We start from the raw sequence: 22889 nt of genomic DNA on the forward strand, positions 1-22889 counted from the left end.
ACATAACTAATTAGCAGCCTGAGATAACTTAATTGCTATGCAGAACTTCCCAGTTTTAGTTAGCATTCTGTATTAACTACTATGTAATTATTAAGGCACCATACTCAGCACCAGCAACTTAATTATCATTAGTATTGCTCCAGTCTCAAGCATGAATGCCGATGATTAATAAAACACAATTATTTACATTGTAATTGTGGTATTTTAATTAAACTGAAAATGCACTTCATTTGCTTTTTGTCAGAGTGTTAATTTTTTAAATTAAGGTCAAATCTTTTTGTCAAGCTTTTTTTTTTAATCCCTAATTGCAAGTTAGATAGACTGATTTCTTGTCATCTTAAGAAAACATTGTGACTGTTGATAACAAATGAGTCTGAGTAATAAAACAGCCTCAATGCTCTGGAGTTAGGTAATCCCAGTGCTAATAAACAATACCTTATATGTGTTTTCCATGGTTCTTAAGTAACTTCAGTGTAAATAAGTCCCACTTAATTTTCTTGTAGAAGCAATCTTCGAAAGGGTAAATTTGATACATTATGACAATATTTTGAAGGTCCTGTAAAGACCAAAGAATTTACATCCATACAAGACCAAGGGTGAGAGAGGAAATGTTGGCTCACAAAAGTGAAATGATCTGCTCATTGTCACCTAATATGTTACTGTCAGAGCCAGGAATAGAGTCAAGGCTTCCCAACTCTTCTATGCTCTGATGCTAGATCACATTGCTCCTCCTTTTAGCAAGTTTTGAAATGTCAGTTCTGAGGAGAGGAGGAGGCTTAGTCCATATTTTCACAACAGTGCTTCTGACCTTAATAATAATTAAAGATTTTTTAATGCATTTTTGTAACTCTTCTGATTTCAAGGGGTTTATTTCTGATTTACATTAGTGTTAGATGGGTCAGGCCCAGAATTAATAGCTTTCCTCAGAATGTCTAAACACGTAAGATTTGCTTTTACAGAGGAAGAGTGATTTCCCTGCTATTACCCAGAGAAATTTACTTTTTATTGCAGCAAGTTCTGCCCCAGTTTTTGCCCTCTGAGAGACTCTCAGCATTAGCCATTAGAAACTTTATAGGTAAGCTTCAGTTTCTTTTTATATAGCCAGAATTTAACTTAACTCAAAATGTCAATGTGTTTGCCTTGGGGGAGAATAGGAAGGAGAATTACCCAGTCTATTTCAGAGATTAGTCTTACTTGTGCTTGCTTTATTGCTATATCTTCCAAGTTACAGGACTGCAAGCCCAGAGGTGAAATGGCTGAACACTGGATCAAAAGCCAGGGTTTGGGAGCAGAGTGAGAGAGGATTTGTCAGGCAGACTGACTGAAAGCCATGATAGACAGAAAATGAAGACTGGAAAAGATCCAGAGGGGAAAAAATACCTGTCCATTTAGAAAAGAAACAGGTTATGGAAAGGAGGACGCTTTTAGCTGGGCTGCTTAAAACAGAAGCAAGAAAATAGCAGACTTTGGAAGCTGAAGACTGTATGGGAAGCAAACCTGGAAGGGGAAAAGGGGAAGAGAAGGAAAGTTATAATTGCAGTACCACTTAAATGTGATCTAATCTCTGTCCTGGGCAAATCCTGGGCAAACCTGCTCAGCCCAGCAAAGCAACGAAATGAGTGACTGCCAAGAAAGGGGAAACCAATTGTCTGTCTATAGCGATAATGCAGATATCTCTGGAGCTGTGTATTAAGCACTTGATGAAACTTACACAGGTAAAGATACTCTCAGAGTATAGAGAAGAAAAGTCCATGTCTGCCATGCAGATTTATAAATATGTGCCCACAATTTCTAGTTTTTAGAAACGTCTAGTAAAAAGCCCCACCATAAAAATCTTTTCCCCTTATGGGATAAGAATAGGTAACTAAGGCATAAAAAAGAAAAACCACACAAAAAATGATGCAGAAGCAGATCAACAGCTAACATGAAGAAGTCTTTTGTGAGAAAACTCATGCAAGCCTTCTCATCCACTTCAAATTTCCCTTTTATATTGGAAAATCCTCATTTTTAAAGATGTAATTAGCAATAATTGTAGGGCTTTGTGCTCTTGTCATTTGATTCTTCTGCTGCCGTAGCTTCTGTGAAGCTGCTGTGGTCTTGTATAAGCAAAAGAAGATACAAAGCCCCTACTCTAGGGATCACTTGCTTATTGTTTTTGCTGCAGATCTCTTAATATCTGGAGATTATTTTTCAGTTACTTAAGCAATTCTGTCTGAATTTCAAGACATTGTAATAATGAACAGGGTGAGGACAGGGGATTTCTAGGCATTAAGAGGAATATTTTCATTTTGTCCTGAAGCTGACATATAAAGTTAGGGATGGCAGCTTGATTGCTGGAGCTATTGGAGGCTTTGGGAATGACAGTACCTGCCAATTTAGTGAGGAGATAACTGAGCTGATTTACTACAGCTAAAGACTGGGCTCCATTCTCCTGCGCTGTACAGCCATCACAGAAGTGTCCTCTATGATGGCCTCATTAGCTTGGAAAGATCTCAGCTGAACTCTGCTTCTCAGATAAAACAGAAGGATGCTAAAGCTTTGCTCAGTCAGATTTATTATCAGCATTTTCATCTGTATCTGGTGAGGAGAGTGACTTCTCTTCCAGACGTAATCCTTGCCAGAGTAATCCCTACTCCTATCACTTCAAGATTACTTGGCTGCATTGCCCTTTATCTCAGTGCCCCTGGGAAACTCGAGCTGAGGAACAATTCTATGACCAATTTTCAAAGCAGCATCATGACAAAATTATTATTACACCAATATTTCTGAGTCTGTAGCAGCTGCTACTAGGTTTCTAAATGGAGTTTAAAATGCTAGGATCAACCTGTAAATCCCTAAATTTATGGGATATAGTTACCACAGGGACTGCCTCTTGATTCCTTTGAAACTGTCCTGGCTGAGATTTCTGGAAACATTTCAGTGGGAATTCTCTGACTACAAATCAAAAGGATCACAGTCAGAATGCTTTTCACAGGGATGGGTTAAGGGCAGGAGATACCTGGGATGAAATATGTATTTGGTAAAAGTGAAAGAAATAGGCTTGTGCAATTTTACTATGAATTTCATGTATTTGCAGTTCAGAGAGTAGTAGTGAAAAGTAGGATATGAGTCCCTTCTGCACAGGGACTTTTATGAACTTATATCCATTTAATTACTCCTCTCTACTTAGTGCTTTTGGGGCTAGAGACTGAGTAATGATCTGATGCAAAGCACTGTCACCTGAAAAATTTCTATTTAGATTCAGTGGCTCTAGAGACCTATTAAAAGGAACAGCCATAGCAAAAGCACTTGCAGGAAATCCAGGCTAGTTAAATGTTAACTTCTGTATAGAATAATAATATTTTCATAAAGCAAAGTCACAAAACTATGATCTCTGTGCAACAAATTAGAAAAATCTTGAATGCTTTGCATGACTTTTTAATATATTCGATTATTTTCATTTAAAGAGCCCTTTGTTATGACTATATGCACCTCCAAATGTTGTTTTTCACGTGATATTTGGCATGTAATATACTTCTAATTTTTAAAAATGAAAGAAAAAAAGATTACTTAAAGCCAGAAGGAAATTGTCCCATTACGTGGTTGAACATATTCACCTGTCCCTTCAAGGAGTTTTGTCAGAAGATGGAGCACTGCAAAGATCTCAAGATCTGTATTTCATTAAACTAGTAAATACAAAGACAGTCATAATAAAAATGCATGGAAAAGTAAGACACATCCCACTTGAATATAAACAACATTTGATTTTGATGTAAACCATGATCTTTCAGAGAACTATGCACAGTGCCATGTTTTTGATGCCCAGTTGCTTTTTCCACAGTTCTTTTCTTCATAAATTTGGTTTTTTTTGGTGAATTCACAGGGAAGGTAGAAAACAAGCACTGCCCATCCCTCCACTGTTACAGTATTTGCTTGCGGGTTTTTTTTAAATTAGGTCAAGTTTATGTTTATTTTAGTTAGATCTTTCCTAGATAGACCTAGATAGATTTTCTTTTAGATAGTATATGAAGTGATTGGGGACTTAAGGAGTCTGTCTGTTTTTAAAATTTTAATAAGTAATCCCTCTGGGCCTTTCACAGCTAACCACCAATTTTCCCATTCTCTTTGTATATGCCAGTTTGTATTTCATGTCTGTTTCTTAGTTCCACATGATATTCCCCCACTCATTGCCAAGGCTGATAGGTGAGTAGCAAAGGGAGCTGTGGAAGTTTAGAGCAGGACAGGATGGGCTCCTGCTTAAGGTAATCATTGATACCCTGGGAAACTACATTTGTTCCTTGCCACTGTGGCAGTCTTCAGAAAACATGCTGCAAGAGAAGAAGCCACATATTTTACATGCATTCATTAATTGCTTCCTACGCCTTAAGTATCTGATCAGACGAGCTAAGAATTTGCAGCTAAAATTATCATCAGTGAGAACTATTTCATTTATAATGCCCAACACAAAGTGAAGAAACAATTTGCAGTCAATCACTCTGTCTCAATTTCCATCTGGAAAATGTGAACAAAAATAATTAAATTAACAAGACTGTTGTGGGGAAAAAAAGTGTGAAGTACTAGCATACTACAGTGATGACTGCCATGGGAAAACCCACAGGGAAATTAAAAATCATCTCTTTTTAAGGATTTGATCCATATTTAGCAAATAAGTAAGATCTGCTAAATAAAGAGCAATGATACTGAAATTATTTTTATTGCTGGCTAATATTCATCCCTTTTTCACTGAAAGCAGTGTGGTCACCTGAAAAAAAAAATCCTGGCATGAGATTGTATTGTATCACAACAGCTTAAACTCAGAAACACATCAACTTTAAAGCTGTCTGGCCTTTTAACCTTAGTGATGAAGCTAGTGCTATTCATATGATAAACAGCAAACCCATGGCTGAATACAATTCCAAAAAATTGATTTTGAAATAAACAAATTAAGGACACAGCTTCTATGTAGTACAGAAACGCTCCATGGATCATCCCCAAACTTACAGCATATAAGCTGTGAGTGAATTTTCTGATAACTTACAAGTAAATCCATTAAGTAGATTAAGTTAAATTAATTAAAACCAGTGTCCTACCAGAGATCTGTCATCTGTGACACATTTGATTTTGACATGAATGACCTTCCTGACAACATAGATACAGCCAACTTTTCAGATAGTAAAAAACTACCATAAATCTCCTCTTTGAAGACATTCAAGAGGTTAGCAATTGTTATAATTATTTAGGTTAGCGACAACTTGAGTCAAGTTAGCATGTGTCAGCATTTGTGGAGATCAAGCAGAGAAAAATTAAATAGGGGTCTGAATGTCTTAGTCTGATCAGGGAAAAGCAACTCTAAAACTGTTAGCTGTCATGAAGACTCAGGAGAGTAATGAACTGGCAGTTTAAATGATGATTAAGCTGAATAGTGTCTGCCAGGAGGACACAAAAGCTCTGTCACTAGGGAAGAAAACCAAAACCACAGCCTAAGAGACTGACAGCTCCTCATGCCAATATCCTCATATTCCTTTTTCTTTATCCCCAGAAGATTTGGGAGGAATGCAGTCTTCTTTAGAGCACAGAGAAGCGGGAAAAACCTAACTTACATACTGTGTCTGAATTGAATGTCCCAAGAGTGATGTCTAAATAGTGTTCATGTCTGGAAATTGGTCTAGGTAAGCACTCTGACTACTTAATCCTAAACTTACACTTACATGTGTGACTGAACTTGTTCTTGTGATTCCCTGGATCCTGAGCACTTTCTCATCAATGAAAAATTTTGTCTAATTTTCCCCTTCTTGGTGGTTGCTCCTTAAGGTGCCTTTAGACAAAAACAGAGTGAAGATTACATTCTTTCTAGAAAGACCAAGGGGCTCTAGTTTGATTTATATATTATCTTCTTTGTCTTCTCTCTGTCCATGGTGCATCCTGTAAATGTTTGGAAAGCTTGTGCTCTTGTGCCTAAGCTGCTGTGTGGAGCAGAGAGATGGACAGTGCCTCAGTGGCCACTGCAGGGAGACAGCAGCCCATTGCCAAATCTCAGACGCTGTAGAAGAAGTGTTTTGTTCACATGCTGGGGATCCAAAATAATGCTTTTCATTATTTGGGGCTTTGTAGGGGTTTTATGCATAATGTGAACTCATGGATAACCATATATTGACATATAGAGCTATGGTACATTTAATAAAAAAACACATTATTGACAGCTTGTTGTGGTTTAACCCCAGCCAGCAACCAAGCCCCAAGCAGTCATTCACTCACTCTCCCAGGGATTGGGGACAGAATTGGAAGGGTGAAAGCTGCAAAATTTGTGGGTTGAGATAAAGGCAGTGTGATAGTGAAAGAAAAAGCAGCACACACAAGCAACCTAAAGCAAGGAATTAATTCACTGCTGCCCATGCTCAGCAGGTGTTCAGCCATCTCCAGGAGAGCAGGGCCCCATCATGTGTAGCCATTACTTGGGAAGGCAAACACCTCAACTCCAAAAGTCCCCCCTTCTTCCTTTTCCACCCCTTCATATGCTGAGCATGACATCATATGGTGTGGAGTATTCCTTTTATCAGCTGGGGTGAGCTATCCTGGCTGCATCTCGTCCCAGTCTTCCCATGCACCCCCTGCTCCCTTGCCAGTGTGGCACTATGAGAAGCAGAAAAGACCTTGGCTCTGTGCAACTCTGCTCAGCAACAACAAAAACTTCTCTATATTATCCACATGGTTTTCAGCACAAAGTCAAAACACAGCCCCATATCAGCCACTCTGAAGAAAATTAACTTTACCCCAGCCAAAAGCAGCACAGCTGCAGGGAAGTGGGGCTGTTCCTTCAGTCATCACTGATTTGTTGGCAACAGGTCTGTCCACAAGGAATGGTGGAATATGAGAGCTTTGCTACAGGAGCTACACTGAAGAGAATTACAACATCCTTGCATGTCCATCAGTTTGACTCTCTATAAGGAAGTCACTTTGGTACCAGTTTACAGACTGGAGCTGAAAATATCATTTTTTTTCATGCAGGAAGAACAGAGGCCTGGGGGAAATCAGTAGGAAGACAGAGGTAGAACTCAGAACAAGTTACAAATGATGTGAGACAGATGTTTTTACAGAAAAGTTCTAATCCACAATATAAGTTACAATTCCTGTAAATGGGAACAGTGGATGCATTGGTTCATAGAGGTGTACAGATTATTTCCCTGATTTGTATACAAACACTAAATCAATGGGATTCCTGTGCATGCAAAACTTAATCAAGTGTATTATTTCTGTTGGGTTTTAGAGTCTGCCTGCAAGACAAATTGCACCAACGTTTACTGAAACCAAAGCCAAGGCTACTGTGAAATGTACTTTGAAATCTAATACAACACATACTTGAAGAATGAGTTTACATTGAGTAAAAAAAAGGCAAAATGACAAAACCAGTTTTCAGAAAGCACTGTATTGATAAAGGTAACCTCTCCCATTATTTGTCTGGCATCTGTGCCCTTCTTGCATTGCTAGTCTACCTCTGTTCCTAAATTAAGGCAAAATGTAAGACTTCTATGCTTATTCATATTTCTAAAAAGTGCTGTGTGAACAACTGAAGATGAAGGAAAGTTGACTACTATCAGGCAACTGAAGGCAATTGATTTGTTAGCTACCCCAATTTACCTCTACTTGTGTCCTTTCAAGTAGTCCATCCTCACTGAACTTAAACTCCCATAAAGCAACACCACCACCTACAGCTCAAACATCAAACTCTTCACCATATGCTAATTGCACCTCTCTTTGTCCTAAGCTAAAAGCTTTATCAGATCTAAGAGCAGCAGATTCCTTCTTCTGCAATGCAGTATCACTTTAATTTTTATTATCCAAAATACAGTTTGGTTTGAAAAAAAGAAAAAGCAGCAAAGGAAACAAACACCTCAATGCAACTCCACAATGCATCTTGTTTAAAGAAAAGATCCTTCTCTATGTCTTCATCCTGCATTTTGACTTCTGCATTCCAGGAATCACCATAAAATGTCTTTCTGCCTTGTAAGCAGAACATTCTAATTCCAGAGCAACCCAGGTTCCTCAGAAAACGGTGCTTCTGTATTTCTGTGAAAAAAAATTACCTTTGTCAGCAATAGGAACTCATGAGGTGTATGCTATAGAGACTTCTTTTTCTATTACTAAAAATGGATACCTCAGTACAAAAATAATTTTCTTCCAATAATTTTTCAGTAATTATTTATTACTTTGGTTCTTTGTCTTGTGCTGCCAAACATGTCTTTGACAGGCTGAAAGGGATACTTCCCCCTGGGCTTCACAAAGGTGGGTGCAAGGCTGCATTGTACAGTTGAGAGAACCAGAGTCTCCGTGGTGACAGTGACAGAGAAAGCTAAAGTCTTGGTACTTGCTGATAATAGAAGTTGAAGGGAGGTAAGAGAGCCCACGGATGATATTCTGTCCCATGGTCCATTCCTCCCCAAAGTAGTAAAGCCAATTTCTAAGTGGCTTTTGACTCCTTGTCTGCCCTAGAAAGCTGTGTTAGTGGTTTTTGTACTGGCATAGTCTGGATCTTAGAGAGCACCACAAAAGCTTCAACACAGAAAAGGACAGTGATTACATGAATTTATTTTGTGTAACCCTGCCTGTGCCTGTTCATGCACCATGTTTTCTATTGCCACCAGATGTACAATTATGCAGAAGAATGCATACAAATTGTTCTTAAGATGCAATCCTAAGCCACTCACGTAGCTGTTTATAGCTTTCAGCACCAAGATATTGGTTTATAGCTTTGGCATTAGTCCAGTCAAGAAAGCTCTGTTCAAGGCTTTTGTACTATGCTTTCACATGATTAACCAATTCATGTTCAAAGGAGGCTTAAATGTGTTGTTTAAGTATTTCAGGGAACTGTGGGTAGCAGTCATCAAAATTTAAAAAATTAAGAAATGAGTGTGTGTCAATTTACTGGCAGCTTTGTTTAAATAGAAAGCTAAAAGTTCATTGCAGAGGGGAATTTCTTTGAGGGAAAAGGCCCAGAAAGCTTAATAAGATTTCACTTCAAATTTCCCAATCCATGAGGTCCATGGTACTGATAGTAATTTACACTAGTTGAAGTTCTGAGCTTCTCTTTTTCTATTTCCAGACCCTTACAGCATTCATGGCATGCTATATATTATATTAATACTTACAGGATTTAGACCTGATAGTAGAAAATGACTGCTGCCTGTGCTGAAAAGTGATTGACAGTGATTTATCGTTACCTACTTCCATAGGGATCTGCTGTGCAAACACCTAAGCAACCAACAGAGAGGACCAAGAAGAATTTTGAAAATGCCATTCACAGGTGCTCCATTCTCTGAATGGCCACAGATGTAAGCAAAGTGCATCATCTGTGGCCTGGTTTAGCATCTATTATTACCTGTAACTCCATCGTTCCCAACCCACCCCTGCCGGTTAGGGGAACCCACATGAGCGTAATGGATCTGTTCCTATGCTTACAGGATTCGATTCTGTCAGGAAAATGCATTTTTGGGATGGATCTCGGCAGTATTAGCTGTGACACCTGTCTGCCACCTGACTGAGGATGCCCTGCCCCAGGGCTGCTCAGCGGAGGGAGCTGTACCTTTGCCGGGTTGCCCACGAGAGGGCACCGATGCACATTTGCACTTCGGCAGGGGAGGCTGGAAGGAAGGGAATCTCGTGTCCGGGAAGGAGGTGACAGACCTCGCCAATGGAAATGCCTTGTGCCCTCCATACAGCTGTCACTGCGCAGACAATCATTCACTCCTGCGAAGAGATCAGATCAGGGATTGTTGGCCAGCTAGGAGAGCCACCTATGAAATTCCATGTTTGAAATCAGTCATGTGCGCCTTTGTTTTGCCGTGGACCATAGAGAACACAAAGGTAACATGGTACATTATGTGCCACGGTTGTATGGGTTCTGGGAATAGCTTAAATGCATTGTAGTGTCACTAATGCTGGCAGAACTACCAGCATGACTCCTGCCTGACAGGTCAAGACAGTTTTGACTTGTAATTATCCCCAAATCATAACAGGTGAGGTTGAAATTTTTTAGAGTGATCTTGGTACTCAAACATCTGGCTCAGAGCTGACTTACTGTGAAAAAACTAGCCAGAAGTCTGCCACTTATAAATAAGTATATTTTGCAGAAGGACCTCCCAAACAGTAGGATTCAGTACAATTCGTCCATAAACCTAAATCTTCTCCTGTCTTTATATATCTTATTCTCATCTATCTTACTCTGCATGTCCCTGTTGCTGTTATTCCACCTTGAGTTCTATCCAGGGCACCCAGGAGTAACAAGCATCTTCAACTTGTGTCACCGATAGCACAATTTTTGCTACAGCAGGAAGTATCTTGACCCTTTTGGTTTTCAACTCTTCATGATTTTGTTTTTCAAGCAAAACTCTTTCTGCTTGTCTCCTTTGAGATAGCTTGATTTCATGTCATCAATAATCACATGGATCTCATGACATATATTAAGCAGCTAAACTTTAAAATAAAGTATTTAGGTTGAGGATTTGGGTTTTTTTTTACTTTTGAGTGTCCAAAGATTCCATGGCTTTTGGCAAGAAATAGAGACCAAAAAAAAAGCCATATAGCAGCTGCTGAATTTGGATTCCAAAATCTGTTTCTGTGTTTTTAATCCTGTTTAATTGTAGACCTCTCAAATAATGCCGAGTAAATTATTTTATCTCTCAGACCACATTTCTGTATTGGTAACGTGGGGAAGAGTCATCACTGGGAGAGCAATTTTCACATTTTATGTATGACAAGCACTTTGTAAGAGACAGGTTTTACCCAGGTTTGGACTGCTACATGAAATTGTAACATGAAATCTAATAATTTGTAAATGCTGACATGAACAACATATGTGCAGCATATTCCCCTTCTAAAAAATGTGTTCTCTCTTGTAAAATTGTCTACCAGAATGGAAACAGTGTTAAGGCTAGGTTTTGATTTCACTACCACCACGTTTGTTTACTTGGTACATTTTTTAAAATTCTATTTATACTTGCTCAGGGTCTCTTCTTTGGACTTTTGAGAGAAACATGTCACTGTTCCCATCTGAATTCATTACACATATTTTGCCTACTTCTACTATTCCATGTCAGGTCTGTTTCACAAGTATTTTTTCCATGTGAGTTGTGTGTTCTTCATTTTAGGTGTATTTTGTTTTTCTTAATAGCAAGTGAGATCAATTGAAAACACAATGAAGTATCTCTTCTATGACTTCTCTTATCCTGTGCCTTGCAAGTTCTGGGATTGCTAATGTCAGTTTCTGTGATTTATCTCTTGGGGTGAAGTTGTTCTGACCTGCAGTAACAAAGTACATCATTGTTGGCTTGCATGTTATAAAAATGATGCACAATACTCACATCTAAAAGTCAGAATAAACCTTTAACGCAGCTCTTTGTCAGTTCTACAAACGGTTGTAGTTAATCGATGCCATAAAACTTTCCTTCAGGCACTGGCATTCAGCATTCACACTGGGAAATGCAGTTTGAGTCTGACATTTTAAATACTGGTGGTATTTTCTAATGAAATAACTCAAGGTTTGAAAATTCACATCAGTAAAAAAGCACAAAACTACTGCTGAGCATTTAAAAATAACTTTTGGAGCACTGGGGGGAAAGACATGGTACAGACACTATTGTTTTGCTAGTTTTTTCCTGCAGACTTTTAACTTTTAACACTTTTTTAACACCTTTAACTTGGCCAGAGGTCTACTGGCTCATCAGTGCACCCATGTAATCATCATCAACATTAATGGGATCCATGTGCATAAGCCCATGAGGGCATACATTGAAGTCAGAATTCTTTTTTCCTTTATCAACATGTGTCGTGCAAGTCCTGTCATGAGAGAAGCCCTCTACCTTGCTATAACAAACATTGTAGATCCAGCAAGCAAGATTTCAGGATTTCTTTACAATATAAGTTTTCATTTTGAATTTTACTGATTTACCATTTCAAGGAAAAAAAATAAAAGTTGCCCAGATGATGACAAACTGTGGAAATTCCATAGGCTTTTATCTGATATTTTAATAATGAATCACTAGATCAACATTTTCTTACATTTGTGTGTATAAGGAATAAAGATGGCATTTGAAATTTTTCTCTTGTAAGGCCCTCAATGAAACAATGTGATATCTACTGAGGCAATTTTCTTAGGATTTCCTCAAACTCTGGATGCTCAAAAAAAGGATGACATAGAGGAAAGGATGTAAAAATATCATGGTGGAAGAGGCAGAGGAAAAAGAAAAGCCTTCTGTGACTCTCCTCTTATAGACTGTGCTGTACTGCATTCAGGCAACCCCATGCCTAGAGGCCACAATCTATCCTTAAGTGTATGTGACCTACTAACCACAGCGAAAAACAAGAGCAGGTGATCTGATTCACTGCTTTTCTCAGGGAATAACTTTTGCCTTGGTAGAGGAAAATTGAAGGAGTTACTCATGCTAATGTGTGCTGCTCCCATGGGGTTCACAGACCATTCCTCGGAGCAGTTGTGTCCTAGCTTTTCAGCATAACTGGTGAAAAGGTCAGTGCAAACATTCATTCACACATCCAAAAAAGACAATCCTTCAGTCCTGCTGTTGGAGTATTTGCTTTTCTCATTTCTAGGCAGGTGGAAAAAACACTAATGTGTGAAGAATACATTTCTGATACAATATTTTAAAGAATCTCAGACATTTCAAGAATGCTCCTCAAGGATCACCAAGTGTATCATGAAGAGCAGATGAGGTGAAAATATTTTCTAAAGAGAACTGAAACAAAGAAAAGGAAGCTCAGGGCAGTAATGGGATCTTAGACACGTCAACTTTGGACTGCCTGCTTTTAGCTAATCTTAATAAAACCTATGTTTAGGAGGGTGAGAATTTGCCCTTTTTTGTGACTGGAACTCTGCCAGTGAAGTGGCAAATACCTGTGACACATAAACTCTGGTATCAGCTGGTTTGGCAGCTCTCGGTCAGAGTGATTTCCCCAGTCCATGCAGGAAATCAAAAGCAAAACCCAAATAGCAGGACAGCACCCTATTTTCCAAAGTTTGTTTATTCAACCAGTTTGTAACACTTTCTCACTGTTCCAGCTGAATAATTTCATCATTACAATGCTGGAATTTGTTTCAGCTTTTTCCATTGCCAGCAGGAGGGGATTTAAGAATCACTTTGCTGCTCACCTTTCGGCCATCCTTGTAACTTTCATCTGCATATTGTTTTCCCAGCAGACAGGCATTTTCTCTGAAAAGCTGCATCACCTATGGAGTTAGGAAATGTGACCTTCTGGTGCTTGAATGGTTCTGTGGAAACTTCAGAATAGCCTTTACTTTTTCTTTAAAAGGAAGAGTCATTAAAATAGAGGTTTCAGACAGTCTGAAATACTCTCTTACAATTCTCTACTCTTTGGGAAGGCAGGGGAAGTGCTTCAGCCTCTATATTCTGGACTGCCCTGTTAAATACCTCATGGACTATGAAGCTGTTTTATTCAATTTTTGATGAATAGGAATTGCACTTTTATCTTAGCAGCATTAGCACAGCTCAAGTGTCTAAATATTGCTCTTGTATCCAATAACATTTTCTAATATCTTTTAACTGTTGCATACAGTATCCAGTCCTCCCAGTCTGAATGTGTTTTGGCCCATGTGAAAGGCTCTGAAGAAAATCAGGGACATATTACTATTTCAGTGTATGGCTTTTGTTACTTTTGTTGGGGGTTTTTTGTTGGATTTGGTGTTGTTTTTTTGGGTTTATTGGGGGTTTTTTTGGTTGGTTGGTTTCTTGGGGGTGTTTTGTTTTTTTTTTGTTTTTTGGGGATTTTTTTTGAATTAACAAATTATTGGTGCAGTTAAGAAATACATTTTAAGGGAAATTATATTGATTTTTCCTTGTGATATAAAATCAGTATTTTGCCCAGTGTAAGCAACCATTTTCAGCAGTTCTGAGACCTCAGCATGTAAATCTTTAGAATGGCCTCTGCCTTCTTGCCTGTGCAACTGGCAGAGGAAAAATCTTGTAGTTCCTTTTCTTTTGATGAACAATATCCTTTGACCCCTTAAATTGTTCTTCACTTCTTCACCTTCTTTCATCAGATAAAACCCTTCCTAGTGCTTTATCCTTGGTTCTGCTGTCAGGAATGTTGGCTGTTGCTAACCTACACCTGCCTTGCAGCCTTCATTCCAACTCCTGTCCTAAGTTAGCAACAACCTCATGTGATCTATCTTCCTTAAAAGCTTATCTTTTGCACTTGCCACTGTTATATGTAGCAATGTGATGAATGGATCAGTTCTGTTCACTGGTGCATAGTGGCCTCAGGTTCTTCTTTGTTCTATTTGCCTACTGCTTATCTTGGCACTCTTTCTGATTGTTTTCAAGTAATGCCTTTTGTTTTCTGTGAGACTGATGTGAATGCAAAGAGCAAAGTCCTACTTTTTCACCTCATCAATCTCTTTGCTCATCTTTTACCAAATAAGCTGGCATAGTGTATTTTTATGGAGCAAGGGATCTGTCGGAACTCAAGACATCCCTCTGGGTGTCCAGGGTTGCCAGGACCCCTGCCAGGGGGCTCAGAAACCCTGGCACAGAGCCCAGAACACCTGTGGGTTTGATTATGACCCATGGAGCAAATTACCAGCTTTGTATGAAGACCAGCAAGCCACAGCAGTTTAGTAGCATAATAGTGAGATTATCACAGGGTGAAAAAATAGATTTTTGGGGTTTGTAGAATGGGGGTTTTGGGGGCAAGATGGAGGGATTTGGATGTGTCCAGCCTTTCTTCTTCTCCTTCTCTGTCTCCATCTTCTGCTCTGGCATTGGCACTTCTGGACTGGTTTAGAGTAGAAGCTCACTGTCTAGCACAGGTGACAGGTATTGGAAAGTGATTGTAAACATGTTATACATAGTTTTTAGTATAAAGAGATAACACCACCCCGGGGCAGGCAGTGTGCCTGGAACTGTCCTGTTGGACGGACCTCGTCAGGGCAGGAGAAAAATCGTTATAGATAAGACACAATAAACAACCTTGACACCGAGAACCGAAGAGCTCCGACTCATTCTTCAAGCGCGCGGGCCGAAACAGAGACTCTTCACCTGTCTCGGGGTCACAGCAATTTGGACCCTCGAGAGGGATCTTTTACCATTTTGCCATTGCCATCACTGGTAGCCGATCTTTAACTTTTCTTTCCAGCATTTTGTGAGAACTTAGGGCAGGATGTCCTCTTCTTAAATTCCCAGTGGGGGCTAAATAACTACAAATCTGTGAACTTTGTTATTTCCCACTGTGTGTCAAATGCCAGGTATGCCTTATCTTCCAAGGGACGCAGCACAACTCCAGATGACCATTCCTGTCTGAGGGTCATGTCTATAATTCTCCCTGCAGAAGGGATGGCAGGCTATTGCAACCAAGAAACCAAGTGCCTCGTGTAGTTAGGAGCCAAGTTATTCAACAACATGACATATAAAATATCATGTGACAAAATGCCACGAAGGAGATCAGAGAGGCACTAAGAGCAGGGAGGTGCCTGAATAATTCCCTGCTGCCCTATCCCCAGGCCAGGGGCCATCAGCACATCTGGATGAGCACAGGGGCACAAGGGCTAGCAGGAACACAAATCAAGCACTCTCCAGTCAGCTTCAGACTTAGGGGCTCACTGTGAGGAGTGGGACACATTATGGGATGTAAGGGAAAAGCAGTTCCAGACTGAACAGGGCTAATTATGGGATACTTATGGGTGGAGCGAAATATGGGGAAAGGGGGTAGGTTAGGTGACTTGAGGAGGGACAGGAGTGAGAAAACAGAGGGGTAAGTAAATAATAAAGTGAGTTACCACACTTGGCTAGTCCAAATACCTGCCTGGTTATGCTCTGTGCCTGATCAGTGCAGTCTGACCTGTGCTCTTATTAAACTATTTTCTAAATGTCTGCTGGGTGAGGGGTGCCTGTGCACCATGTGCAGGGGGGTGTGAACCCAGGAGCTGGAGGCAGGCCAGGGCTGGAGGGCCGGTGTGTCTGCGCTGCAGGGGCTGATCAGGCGTGGGTGTGCGAGTGGGTGTGATCCCTCGCACGGATCAAGCCAAACCAGATGGTGAGGAGGGAAGAGATCGGGGAGCAAGTGGGGTGAGAGGGTCTCTAGGGGCCAGCCCCAGGTGTGAGAGCGCCCCTGAATCTCTGCCAACAAGAACACAGGGGAGACAGTGGGGAGTGGGGGGAGGTCAGACTCACTGGCTTGTGTGAGCAGGTGCCAGCAACTGTGAGATTTGGGACCTGGCTGCCAGCTACTGGGAAGACTGACTCTGTGGTCTAGACAATTAATATTTTTCCTTGTTCTTCCTAATCATTACTTTTTAACCTACCTGAAACCACAGCAGAGAAATGTAGGAATATTCTAGGATGTTGACTGAATATTTCACTAAACCACCTGTGGTGAAATCTACAGAATTTGCTTTGTTCAGTGTATCTGACATTATACAACTTCACGGCATGTTGGTAAAGTGCCCATAAAACATCCATGACAGCTGCTAATATGTACTTTACAGTCACTTCTGTATGATATCATCATTAAGATCATCAGTCACTGATCAGGGTGCACATGCATTTTGTGGCAAAAAACTGAATGGATGGAATTGTTCTAACCCAGAAGAAACACAGGCAGAAATCATCTTTCTGTTTTCACATACCTGTTTCCTACATCTTAAACACCAACTGCTCTGAACTCTCAGCTCTACTGTTTCTGAGCTTCCTGAGCAGCTGGAATTGCTCCATACAGCTGCAGGATTTCAAGAATTGTGCCTCACACATAATTTTCTTTCTTTCCTTTTTGGGGTTCTCGAGCATTGATCAATGGATGTTACTTGTCTTAAGGATTCACTCTCTTCTGAGAAGCATGCACATAATCTGAAGAGATATCTGGCCATCTGTCATGGTGTCAAGATTTTAAGGGAAGACAAAAACAAGCCCAGGGGGAAAAAAAAATCTGTTGAGGCACACACAGAAACAACATCTGGCTCAGAAAGTCCCTGAGCTGAAAACAATGGGATCCTGAGAGAGTACTGCAGGCAAGAATCATATACACTTGCCTTGGACTTTTCTTCCTTATGTTTATACTTACAGGCACCACTGGAGATACAGTATTAGGGTAGGTGGAAACTTGCTCTGACAACAGAACACAGACATTCTTTTGGTCTTGTACCTCAAAGACAGGTCAGTTACCACAGACCCATCCTCATGCTAAAGTGTCTGATTGCTTTCAAGTTTGATTTCTGTCAAGACCCAGTCACAGCTCCACTTAGTGAGCTAAGTGAATGTGCCTGCATATTCATATTATTAGGAAACACAAAGCTCAGTGTAAGAAAAAAAACCCTTCATACAGAGGTTTTCGCATTGCTATATTAAGCTGGCAATAGCTTTTTGTTTCTTAATAGTTTAAAAATTCTGTGAGGCACAGGTAATGACAGCAGCAGGCTTGAGAAAATGACAGTAATATTTCCAAAGGAATAAAGAGAGTCCATGGTCCAGAGGAAATGATACTGTAAAAACAGCTATCTATTTTGTTATTAAACATTTTACAAGCCTTCACCTTAATTCAGCTTGAAAAAATGATGATATGTAGATAATAAGCTAACAGTTCATTTTTTCTGGGTAAGTATTAAAAATGATGTACTAGAATATGTAGAACACCAAGAATTCAAATAATGCTAGCTAAATTATTATTAACAATAGTAATAATGACAACAACAGCAACATCTGCCTAACTACTGTCATGGTACAGCTTTGCTGAGCAATATAGACCAGATTTTAGGAGCTGCCACAGTGGGAGTCTGTGTGGAAGCACTGCCTTCCAGCAACTGATGTTAACTAATTAAGTTCCTCAACACTTGCTACAGTAAGAAAAGTGTCTGAACTCTGAGTGTGTTCTAAGAATTCCAAACACCACCCACTTACTGAAATCCAATCCTTTCATTTCTTGCAGTGTTCCTTGGCTTCTTACAAAGACAGTAGATACCTAATGCAAAGGAGAAAAATTTTCAATTTTAGACTGTTAACATCTCTTTGGAAATGTTGCAAATTGATATAATTATCCTAAATAAGCATATTATCAGTTTGTCAACAGTATTGATGACTAAATGTCCACCAAACACCTGGGTGAGTTTCTTATGAAATATCTATACAATGAGGTTAATTCTCAAAATATCTAAATCCTTACACCACTTATCAAAGAGGTGTCATGTGTCCATACACATGAGGATGGAACACACAATTCAGGGTGCGATAATGGATCCTGACATTGCAAATGCTGAATATTTTTGTCCTCTTTATTATGTCCTTATCATAATCATTAGCTACTAGGTTATTCTTATTGGAGACAAAGTCTTGGCTTAAATTCTTCTTACCACAAGAAGACTATTGATTTATTATTCTATGCTAATTGCACACCTTTATTGGTGAGTTTTCTTGGAAGCATTACACTTTCTTTTTTTCAGTACTAACTTCAAACATATATTCAACTGAACAAGTGAAAAACATTAAAACAAAACTTCCTCGTGGATTTTTTTCCTGTAGCTTTTTTCATCATCTCATGATCCAACTTGACCCTTAAGATTTTTATGGGACTAAGAGGAAAGGCAATGACAAGCATCTAAGAAAACAAATGATAACAAAGACTTTCATTAGACACAAGCTAGTGTCAATGGGAGTGGGTAAAAAAGGCAAAAAAAACCCCAACCAAAAGCCAATCCTTTGCTCTGCTTTTTTTCTGAAGTATCATAAAACAGCAAAATTCTAAATAATTTCTTTTTTATTCTCTCCATACCCCTGCACAGGTTTTGCTGGGATCAGTGTTGAGTCCTTTCTGAGACAAATTTAGTCCTTAAATGAGAATAATAAAAGAAAAATAATGGAGAAAAGAGTAGAAGAACCTAAGATTATGCCAATATGCCAACTATACACTTAAGTTTACACTGTTTGTTCATTTAAGCACAAGATTATACAGAATAAGGTCAGGGGAAATCATCCCATATGCCTCCCCAAAGATATCTGATATATCGAATGACAGCAGAGTCCTGTTTATTCAAAATACTTTTGGAACATCAAAACATTTGGATAAACAGGGCTTCAAATAATTGAGGGAGTTATTGTATAAGTAATTCACACCAGGGGGACATAACCTAGATTCAAAGGACTGAGTTTCAGATCAAAGGGGTACAGATAAATGGGATTTGGCTCCATATGAACAAATACATAAAATTTAAAAAGAACCAAAACATTTGATTATTCAGTAATCAAGAAATGTCCAAGCATTTTTTCAAAAAGGAGTTTAGGACAAAAGGTTGAAATTGTTGCAATGGGCTATGCAGAAGGACATTCCAACGGAATCAAAATAACATAACTAAACAAGACCAAAAATAGATGGGAGTTTTTTGGGGGGAATGGGGGGGGGGGGGGTGTGCACATGTGTTTGTTTGTGTTATCTTCCAGTCAGGATCACATGAACTTCACTAAGTTTCTGACCTTATTCCAGCCATGAAACTGACACATATTTTGTGTCAGAAGGTGGGTATTTGTAACATCCCTGTCTCTTAACCCACTTTCCTCAATGCCCAATAGAAGCAAATGTGAAATACACAAGTTTGGACTTGGATGGACAACATTGTCTGATTTCTCATCTTTCTATTAATAACATGACCCATATATGGTTCATCTACATACAGACATCATCATCTCATATTAAATACCTTTTAAGATACAAATCTTGGAATTAAAAAAGATTTGATCTATGCTGTTATTCACCCCCTGCATTATTAATATGGTGGATACCTAATTTACACAAATAAATGATATTTTCCTTTTTCTGCTAGCAAGGAACACATTGCCACAATTCAGCATTGTCACTTTCTGTCTGTTGGGACTTTTTGACAGTGTGGGTGGGCAGATATTTAGAGAGGAGTAAAACATCAGAAACCATGACACATTTCAATTGCCCCCAGCATTTGATTTCTGTAGGGAAGAGCCCATCAGGGAGAGTGCTTCTCCCACCATGGTGCCTCACCTGGAATGGTCCCTTAGAGGGATCTTCTGAGGGATCTTGGAGAACAAGGAGAGCTCTGGGGAGCTTGGAGAAATGGCAATTTGGAGTTGGTTGAGTTGAGTATTAAGGGCAAAGTAAACACCTGGAGGGTTGGAGGGAGCAGAGGCTGCCACTGGAAAGACACAGAAGCAGCGCTTGGCAGGGAAGGAGCCTCGGTGTGTGGTCACACAGGGGGCCTGTGGAGCGGGAAGCTGAGGAATGGAGATGGTGGTTTGGAGTTTGCTTACACTGCTGCACTGACACAGTCTGGAAGTGAGTAAAGGTGAACAATAAAGGACAGGGTTGTTGTTTTTTTCCAAAGCAAGTGTTAGGGTTTTGTTTCCTGAAGAAATCTGGGAATTGTTTAAGCCCGATTTCCTCCCTCCTCCTCCCATTTTACTAACTCCTCTGCAACCTGGTGGATAGACATGTTGTCTGTGGTACAGGTAGACAGCCAATTTCCAGTTCTATGCCAATTTCCAAGAGCATCTGTTGTTTCTGGATATAGACATTTTTAAAAGGGTAGATTTCTCTCTTCAAAAAAACCCCAAACAAACAAACCTGAAGTAGTCTTCTTTCAATGAGCAACAGATAATGATAAGGCTTGTAAAAGTTTTGTCCTCTCTTTGCTCTCTTTGTAGGCTTGTCAAGGCTACCTTCCCTGGCTCGAGAATTCTTGCTCTGTCTGTGTCTCAGATGGAATTTGAATAGCAATATCTTGACCAGTTTTCTGTCTGAAGTAGGGAAGAGAAGGTAGAAATGGAACCTGTGTGTGGGAACAGCTTCAGCTCGATATCCCTGGAGACTGGCTGAAACTGTTGTATGGTCCTGAATCCAGAACTTGAAGTATCTGCAGAATCCCTTCTTTTGTCCAGCTCCCTAATCTCTGAAGGTTAAACACAGCCATACTTGGACAAAAACAGGGAAAGTTTTCTTACACTGCTAGTACAGTGCCCGTGGGTCAGGCAGTCTGTTCCAATTACCATCTAATCCCTGGATTTTCGGTTGCAATTTTAATTAAGGGAGTGGCCATTCAGTTCTTGATCTGTTCATCTAAGGACCCGGAGATTTTTTGTTCCCATCTAATTCAAAAGCAGGTCTGTCACTGAGTTCAGTGGTTACAGGATTGTCCCTGTTCTTTTTCTCTTTTCCCCCACAACCCCCCTCTTTCCCTAAGGTTTTCTTTAAAGGGTAAAACCCCCAGGGGACAGAGGTCCACCAGAATCAAATTGAATCAAATCATTTCCCAGGCTCATTTTCAGAAGTAGCTTTCCCCCCCTTTCCTATTTCCTACCACAATCTTGCCTTTTCTTTAATAATCTGGAACTGCAGCTGCATAGTGGAGTAGAATTCAGAGGATAAAAAAAAAAGAAAAAAAAAGAAGTGTATGTTTGGGTCTTAAATTAGTATACACATTAAATTATATTTAATTGTGCCTTATCAATAGGCTGATGAAGTTAGGTGTTTGCTGCTGCCATTGGTCATGATGCTCTGTAGCAGGCAGAGGCAGCAACTGCTGCTGATGGAAAAGAAAAGGTAGTGAAGGAGGAGGGGAGAGGAAGGTGGGGGGCGAGGGGATTGGCTGCCTTCAGTGTCATTCACAGCCGCGGCCCCGGCTCTTCCGCTGCTCCAGCTCTGGCTCTCCCTTGAACAGCTCCTGGAGAGAACAAGGCGTGCGGAGCTCGGATCACCAGCATCATGCTCCTCGGGCTTGGATCGTAGATCCCCCTCCTTGAACACTGAAACAACTCCTTCGTCTTTCAGCGTCCCGAGCAGACCCAGCGAGAAAACAAGCACGTGAGAGAGAGAGGAAAGAAAGAGGAGGAAGACGAAAATCTGCAACCAAGGGGACTGAAGCAAAGAAAAAGAGTGCTTTGCTTGCACAGCTGCAAAGTGGGAATTTAAAGAGCTGCGGAGAGAGAGATTCCGGCTCATCAGCACATACACATTGCAGAATTACAGATCCAGGTAGAAATGACATCAACAGGGAAAGAAGGCAGCGGAGCTCAACATGCACAATATGTTGGACCCTATCGTTTGGAGAAAACCCTAGGAAAAGGACAGACAGGTTGGTTCTTTTGCAGCAGCACCGGTGCTAGAGGGAAGGTGCTGTAGCAGCCGGTGAGGTGTTGGGGATGGGGTGTTCCAGGGTTCAGCTTTTCCCATTTGCTGTTTCAGTGAGGATAATATTCATAGGGGTTTTGGCCTTTATTTATTTTTAGTTTTCGTTTTAATTCCTTCTTTTCTTCATTTTTTTTCTTTTATCCTTTTTTTTATTAAAAGAAAAGAAAAAGAAAAAAAAAAAAAAAACCCAGGATGCTTTATGTTCATTACTCCTGCTAATGGGTGTTGTTCTGATGACAGCCCGAGTGCATGCAGAGGAAAAAATAGATGATCTGCTGGTAGTGAATTTTCACATCCGTTTCTCCACTGCCCTACTTAGGAGCATTTTTCTTTTTAATCAAATTATATTGAAATTAAAGGTTCACAGCCTGTAGTACCGAGGAGGTGGTGGTGGTGGTAGTGGGGGAGTCACCAGCAGTATTTCATGACATCATGATTGAAAAGGGTGTAGTCCTTAAGGTGCAGTTGGGGGGGGGGTTGGTGGAAATATGTACAGTATGTCTCTGGCACTGACTGCTGTGGGTATTTAGCAAATATGGATGGATGGGCTGGTGGTTTTTGTGGGTAGGGTCTGAAATAAAAGAAAAATAGAGGATCGGTAGCAGAATTCATTCTGGTTATGCTGTGTTTTTGTAGGAGGGGTTGGGAGGGGGGAAGGGAGGTTATTTAATTATTTTTCTTCAGGCTTGTTTATGAAACTTACCCCCAGCAGATTTTCCTGAATGGAACAATGGTAAGAAATATTAAAAAGA

At 40.0% G+C, this 22889-nt stretch overlaps 1 protein-coding gene across 2 annotated transcripts in view; it reads left to right on the plus strand.

Annotated features, from left to right (window-relative positions):
• Positions 1 to 21987: 21987 nt before the first annotated feature.
• BRSK2 (BR serine/threonine kinase 2) overlaps positions 21988 to 22889 on the plus strand; it is a gene marked incomplete at both ends in the record, with an annotated part of 301569 nt that continues 300667 nt past the window's right edge. For both annotated transcript variants that reach the window (XM_084208048.1, XM_084208049.1), the window contains one exon: positions 21988 to 22081. In XM_084208048.1, the coding sequence (XP_084064174.1) occupies positions 21988 to 22081 (94 nt within the window). The remainder of the gene's footprint in view (positions 22082 to 22889) is intronic.

This window comes from Fringilla coelebs (assembly GCF_963513975.1).
Source record: "Fringilla coelebs genome assembly, chromosome: 6".
Taxonomy (NCBI): Eukaryota; Metazoa; Chordata; class Aves; order Passeriformes; family Fringillidae; genus Fringilla; species Fringilla coelebs.